The 7,853-nt window shown below is 32.4% G+C and overlaps 1 protein-coding gene across 1 annotated transcript in view; it reads right to left on the bottom strand.

Moving 5' to 3' along the window:
• Alg11 (ALG11 alpha-1,2-mannosyltransferase) overlaps positions 1–7,853 on the bottom strand; it is a 213,114-nt gene that overhangs the window by 67,165 nt on the left and 138,096 nt on the right. Inside the window, exon 4 of the mRNA XM_017609344.1 lies at positions 5,460–6,136. Coding sequence (XP_017464833.1) covers positions 5,460–6,136 — 677 coding nt within the window. The remainder of the gene's footprint in view (positions 1–5,459; positions 6,137–7,853) is intronic.

Raw genomic sequence — 7,853 nt, 5'->3', positions numbered from 1 at the left:
TATATCTGGCTTCTGTTGATATAATAAACCCCTATTAATTTTTCTTTAACATCTATTATGTACAGATATCGGCCTGTTGCAATTTTATTATTCTCCAATACTCTCGTTTGATACCCATATGGCAACACTTAGTTTATATTATAAATTTAACTGAATTTAATTTTCAAATGAGTGGCAACCCGCTTCAAGAATATTTTCAAAAGTAAGCTTCCTAATCCCCTTTAGTTTAATATTCGTATTGGAATATTTCATTTATTTCACAAATTTTAATGAACACAATTTTTCAATCAGTTGGCAAATCCCCTAAAAATATTTTCAGCATTAAAATTTCCTATCGTCTTTAGTTTGATGCCAATATTGCAGTATTTAATTTATGCTATCAATTAAATTAAATTAAAGTTTTCAAATAGGTGGCAACCTTCCACAAAAATATTTTCAGCTGTAAGCCTTTGTAAATTTCTTTCTTTTGACAGCCATATTGCAGTATTCACTTTACCGTATCAATTGACCTAAACTGAAATTTTAAACACAGGTGGCAACTCTCTAATTTTTTCTTCTATATTGGAAGCTAGATCTCTAGCGATACATCGGTGAAAACTGCATTCAATTCCATGTTTTCGACTGATGCGCGTACAAATATACAGACAGACAGAGATTCAAAAATTCTAAAAATTGTTTATTTGACTTCTGTAGCTTAAATAAAAACCCACCATATTAATTTTTCTTTATTATCTATAAGGCACAGACATCGACCTGTTACAATTTTATTATATGTATAGATGTAGATATAGATTTCATTTATTTTATCAATTTAATACAATAAAATTTTTCAAACAGGTGGCAGCCCTCCCTAAAAATATTTTCGGCACTAAAATTTCCTAAACCCCTTCAGTTTGATACCCATATTGTAATATTAAATTTATCTTATAAATTAAATTAAATGTAAATTTTCAAACAGGTGGCAACTCTAAAAAAAATATTTTTGGCTGTAAGCCTTCTTCAGCCTCTTTCTTTTGACGCCCATATTGCAATATTCATTTTTTCTTATCAATTTACTTAAACTCCAATTTTCAAACTGGTGGCAACTCTCTTAATTTTTTCTTCCTATATTTTAAGTTAGACCTCTAGCAATATATCGGTGCAAACTGCATTCAAATCCATGCATTCGTTTTCGAGTGATGCGCGAACAAACATACAGACAGACAGACAGACAAAAATTCTAAAAATGGTTGATTTGGCTTCTGGGGCTCTAATAAAGACCCCCACATTAATTTTTCTTTAATATCTATAATATACAGACATCGACCTGTTACAATTTTATTATATGTATAGATGAAACATGTATTACATATCGCTGTACTTAGTTGAAAAACGCCCTAACTCAACTGAAAATATATTAAAAATATATTGAGATATGGCGTTTTTGAATCGGCGGCTGAGATGGGCCGTTTTTGAAACGAATTCTGAGATAGGGTGTTCTTGAAAAGTAGGGATGTGCCAAGTATCCGGTAGATATCCGGAATCCGGCTTATCCGGCCGTTTTACTGATATCAGACTATCCGGCCGGATCCTGGCTAAAATCCGGCCGGATTTCCGGATTTCCATTAAAGAGGACTCAATTTAAAAATCTATGTAGTTCACAATTTTTTTTTTTTTTTTGTATTTTCATAATCCTAAATTATAAATAAACCTAAGTAATTAGTAATTAGAGTTAAAAATTTATATATTTTTCATAATGAAAATAAGCATTTCCGCATTACCGGTCAACAACTTATTTCTATTTTCAACATAAATGCTACCCGATGCCCTAAACACCCTTTTTAAGTTCACTGAGGAAGGTGATTTGCAGATATACTCCATTGCCAGTGTAAACAAATCTGAAAATTCTTTACGACTATTCTTCCACCAAATTAAAGGATCTTCCTTTCTGGGTATAAGAGGTAGCTGTAAATATTTCTCAATTTCCCCATCGTTTAGCTATCCATATCACTACAAAAACAGGAATCAGCATCAGAGCCGTTGGCAATTTCCTCAAATCATTGCCAAATTTCCTGGTGGGCTCGCTTTTCAATAGAAGCTTTCACTAGAGTTCGGCATTTTTCATATGATTCATATGATTCTCCATCTAACTGATTTATATTTGCGAATTAGTTCACCATCTACCCAGTTTTTAGATTTACTGATGTCAGAAAAAACGGATTTTGAAACGTGGGTCACAAACTATTGCCACAATGAAGCAGTTCGATTTTGATCACTTTTTAAAATAAAAATACATCAAACATGAGTTTTTTCTTAGCGGCGTTCATGGTTGCTTATCAGTTTTCTGTGACGATTCTCCTCTAGTTACCAAAAATAATCGACAAATCCGCGTTGCTGAAGGAGAACTTATCTTTTTATTACAACATTATTTTATAACTTGGATTTCAGACGAAAATTTTGTATTCTTAATTACGTACAGATAAACTGGCCATAAGTAAGTCGCTAAACAAAAACATTGAATATAACAACATTATGAAATTAACTAAGAGCAGCACTCTACCGGATATCCGAATCCGGGTGTTATTTTTTACATGGTATCCGGAATCCGGTTATCCGGAAAAATTTCTATACGGCACATCCCTATTGAAAAGTTTTCTGAGATATGGAGTTTTCGAACTGGCTGCCGAGATAAATCGATCTTCCACTCAGATGTCGATCTTTAAATCGGTGGGGTACATATTTGAAGAAATAAGTATTTTCGAATGGGTTCTACTGAAGCAACCTCCGCTGTGGACGCAGGTGGAAACTTGTGTTTTGCTTATTAAACGCAAAATAAATGTAAAAATTACCGAAAATGATTTTTTAAATTTGGTGTCACACCTTCGATACATGAAATAAGCTAACACGTGTTCGACGAATCTTTTTTTTCTACTTTTTCTTTGGAAATATGATCTGTCAAAGTTTGCATTTTTTCTTGATTCTGACTAATCATGTACTCCTTCAAATCGTTACATCTCGAGTTCTGCCCATAGAGACTTCATCTTAACGTCGTTTTGAAGCTTAAGAAACGGGCTTAATATTTCTTTATATAAGATGGTCAAGAATGTCCTAAAGCTAACTTAGCTATTAAAAGTTGAACTTTTTGAAGTTGATTTGCATAGTGAAGACCAGTAAATTAGGGATTTATAATTATACCATCGGAATTTTTTTTTTAAATCTCCACAAAAAAAAAGTGGTTAAAAATGGAGGGTTTTCAAGAACTATTTTTAAAATATTGTTCTTTATGACGAGATGGTTTATTTTTCGTCATTTTCAAACAAAGAATATTATAGAAATGGGCGTCGCTATATTAAAACCAAAGTTCAAAAATTTAGACTTCATTGTGGATTTCGCCAGAATATCTATGTATATTGATTGAAAAAGTTGTGGCACAAATATTGTTAACGAAGCGATATTCTGCCGAAATCCGCAATAAAATCTGCGTTTGCTAATTATAGTCCTGCGATTGCCACGCCCATTTCTAGGGGTTTGTCACCTTAAAGAAAAATCTTGCGATACAAATATTATATCTGGATAGATATTCTATCGGAATCCGCAATAAAATTTTACTTTTTGCAGAAACCCGATGTTTAACATTTTACCAAATATATCTTAACATAAGTTTTCGAAAAAAATTACAAAAAATTGTCGATCCTCACAAAATAAAAAATATTTTAAAAATAGTTCTTGGTATAATTTTAAATCCTTAATTTACTGGTCTTCACTATGCAAATCAACTTCAAAAAGCTCAACTGTTAATAGCTAAGTTAGCTTTAGGACAATCTTGACCATCTTATATATAGAAATGTTAAGCCCGTTTCTTAGCTTTGAAATGACGTTAAGATGAAGTCTCCGCGATCAACAGAACCCGAGATGTGAAGAAATACATGATTGGTCAGAATCACGAAAATTCAACTTTGACAGATCATATCTCCGAAGAAAAAGATAAGAAAAAATTTCCTGGAGCACGTGTTAGCTTATTTCATGTATAGAAATCACAAAACAAAATTTGAAGCGAATCGAGACATGACACATTTTTTTTTACGAAATCCCTCCGACTTAAAAAAAATCGCTTATGTGTAAAAAATTACAAACATAACTGTTGAAAAAATCGAGTGTTGTCGAAACCAGAAGCTATTTGATAATCAAAAATGGTCTAAAATGTTTGTTCATTTTCAAAACCATATGGAAATATATTAAAAAGTAGTAAAATTTTCTTTATGTATTCTTGGTTCGAACGCATCAACCGCACGAATATTCTCAATAATCAATCATTTTGGCCAGTGAGAAAGCTCAACTCAAAATTGAGACTATTGAAGCATCTGTGCTTACTAATTGTATCTTATACTACGTTGATGCGTAGGCTAATTCACGAATTCATTTCATGAATTAAGGTTAAAATTGGCTGCATAAACACCATTTCATGAATTCAGTTATACATGAAAGTTAACCATGAATTCGGCATCATTTCATGAAATCGTGAAGTGCAAGTCCGGCAACGCCACGTTTCACAAACAGCTGTTTACTAGGGTTACAATGTTCTTAGATTAATAACCATGAGTGGCATAATCAGGATTTTAAACACTGGAAAAGTTATGTGGAATTGTTCAAATATAAAATAAATTCAAATAGAATAAACTGAAAATATATTAAAACCAATTTAAATAAAATAAGGTTCATTGCCTGGTATCAACGGCTTTTGCAAATTCAAAAGGAGGCAAAAAAATCACAACCCTACTGTTTAGTTTCCCGCCAGTGCGTTGCCACTTTTTCAAATCACTTTATTGCATGAATTCGTGAACTATGCATAAACGGGACCATTTTTGAATTCATGAAATGAAAAATTCATGAATTCTGCCGCATAAACGTAGTATCAGGTTTAAGATGTTCAGAATTCTACGACTTAAAACTTGTTGACCCATTGAAAAAATGTACAAAAGCAAAATATTTACCTTGAAATTTTTAATTTTTTGAACTAAGAATTTTTTGAATATCGGTTTGATATCTTTATGGAATTTAATAAAATACAAAAAATACATATGAAAGTATGTCCTTTATTTTTACTTCAAAAATATGGTCACCGTAGATACCTATTTTACATATAATATCGACCCCTTTGCGCGAAATTACCGTACGTGCCAGAAACCAAATTTTACAGAAGAGCGTTTTTACTTTTCAAAATTTTTTGGATTTTTTATTTTATTTTTTTTTTACTACGTACAAAATACTTTTGTATGGCACATACGATAATTCTGCACACAAGAAAAAAATCTTTGTAACATATAATAAAATATACCGCAAATTTTTACCGAAACTGTAGGGTTTCGGCTACAATATTTTGCTAGGTGAAAGAAAATGGCACAAAAAATTTAATTTCGAAAAAATGGCGCATACGATAATTTCGTGCAAAAGGGTCAATATGTAAACAAAAGTTCACTCACCTTGCTGCATTGCGAATTGTTTCATTTACTTCTCTGGAACTGCATATGATACTTAAGATGCAATTAGCGTATTCAACAGCATTTGTTGCTAAATATCCGTTCTGACTTCCTTCTGAAGTTTCGATTATGTCTAATAAGGGACCTCCGGATCGGTGAGCAATCATTATCATACCTGCGGACATACATTCGACGATGCCGATACCGAAGTGCTCATTCCACATAGTGTGAATTCCAATTCCGGATTTTTGATACAGTTGGAGGAGTTCATCGTAGTGAACATTTACTTTAAATTCCACGGAATTTTCTAAAGAGAGATGTTTAGCCAAGTCTTGCATATTCTTCAGCCGTTCGTAGTCGCTGTCGTTTCGACACGAACCCGCTATGATAAGATGCACCTTATTCCACAGATCCTCATTTCTTGATAAAAGAGTTCGTAGTTCATACATTGCCTGCAGCTGTAACGGGTGATCTTTCTCTGGTCGGAATTGACCAATGGATAAAATTATTACCTTCTCTGTATTCTCGTTGCGCTTTAGCGCTTTAATATGTCTTACTTCACAAGGAGGATATACACGATGCGTTTTAAAAGGTACCCCCCATAAATCACCAATATGATTTTCAGTCCACGTGGAATTAACCATTATAGTGTCTGAACACTGGCCAACCCAGCTGTACATCTATAAAAATTAAATAAAATAAGCATTACTTCTAACATATTCAGGGCTATCACTGAAACCATCGTAGTCCGATTTTTCAAAAATGCTATCACTTAATCTGTGATCGCATTTTCGTATATTTCACGAAAAACGGACTACGATGCATACAACGGTAGTTCAGGGGGGTTACTCTGTAATCAGTAAAAATTTGTGAGGTGGAGCACCATTTTTTCGAAGGTCGAGCTTTTTTGTGCAATTAAAAAAGAAAAATATAAGTTTCACAATTTTTCGAAATTTGAATTATTTTGGAAGTTATAGCTATTAACTTTTTTCCAAATTGTCTAGATTTTATTTGTTTTCTCGCAATTGATAATACCCATTCTGTTTATTTTTTGAACAGTTAAGAACGATGATGTTTTCTTCCCGTTTTTATTAGTTATTTGGTTATAAAAATTCTTTTATAAAAGTAATTCATTTTTTCTTAAATATTACAGACATCTCAATGGCTTTAAAATCGTGTTTTGGATGTGTGGTTGTACGTTATATTAACAATTACTTGCAGAAAAAAAGTTTGCCGGAATGCATCGAGACAAAAGGTACTAACGTTTTTCTCTTGCCGCCCAATGTATTTTGCATAGAAAACAATGAAATGAGTAAAGTAAGCGCGCTTGACTCGTTGTCAATCGGTGCTTGTTGAAAAACTCATGCGAGATAAATATCTACGGCAAACGTTTTCCATACAAAATACATTGGGCGTCAAGAGAAAGCGTGAACAACTTTCGTCTCGATGCATTCCCGCAAATTTTTTTCTGCAATTAACTCTTGATAGAACATACAACAATATTAGCCCAAAATGCGATTTTAACCCTTTAACAAACATTTTATTTTGAGGCTTTCAAATACCAATTGTAGTAGCCGGCCACTGCTACTTAGTGACTTTGTAAGTTTTGAGATGCAGCATGGTTCGCAGTTAGCCGTTACTTGCTGCGTTATATTGTTCAGTTGATATTTGTATTTAAAAGTTGGTGTCTTCTATATGCAGCTGAATTTCCGCGTCGCGCCTTCACGTGTCCCAAAAAAATTTTAATGTAATTCGTAAAATTTTTTTTTTAAGATAGTTGGAAAAGTGAGTTTGTGATAAGGGTCTAAATCTAAATTGTTATTTTGTAATAGCCGGTTTCACCAGCAATTTAAATGGAAAATGATTTTTTATTTTCTATCAAATCTATTAAATTCAAAAAATTAAAATCATTTTTCACTTAAATTGCTTTCGTGGAATTGGCTGTAAGTATTTTGTCATGTGTCATTTTAAAATTATACTTTGCGTAAACATTATTGAAATTATTATGATATTCATTTTCTTAGTTTTTATAGAAAAAAAATGTTTTGAAACTTATACAGAAGCGAACCAGCTACGCAACAGCAATCGAAACCAGGAATATGTACCAGGAGTAACCAAGTATGGAAAGCGCCATTTTGTTTGTTTACATTTGAAAACAGCTGAGATCACCTGATTTTCAATTCTCTAATTCTCCGCACAGAGTTACATTCAAGTTTCAGAAAAAACTTTAAAATGTAAATTGAGAAATATTTAAGAAAAATGTGTTTTTATTCATTTGAATTCAATAAAAAAGAAATTAAATATGCATGCCAAGTCTTGCATTTCCAATAATAACGATAAATGTGTATGTTCCAGACAATAATTTAAAATATTTGTGAAACTTATCGTTTTGCGCTA

Source organism: Rhagoletis zephyria, unplaced genomic scaffold (genome assembly GCF_001687245.7).
Source record: "Rhagoletis zephyria isolate East Lansing unplaced genomic scaffold, Rhagoletis_zephyria_1.1 Rzeph_scaffold_00219, whole genome shotgun sequence".
Classification (NCBI taxonomy): Eukaryota; Metazoa; Arthropoda; class Insecta; order Diptera; family Tephritidae; genus Rhagoletis; species Rhagoletis zephyria.
The sequence above is the reverse complement of the archived record's forward strand: the minus strand, read 5'-3'. Positions and strand labels throughout refer to the sequence as shown.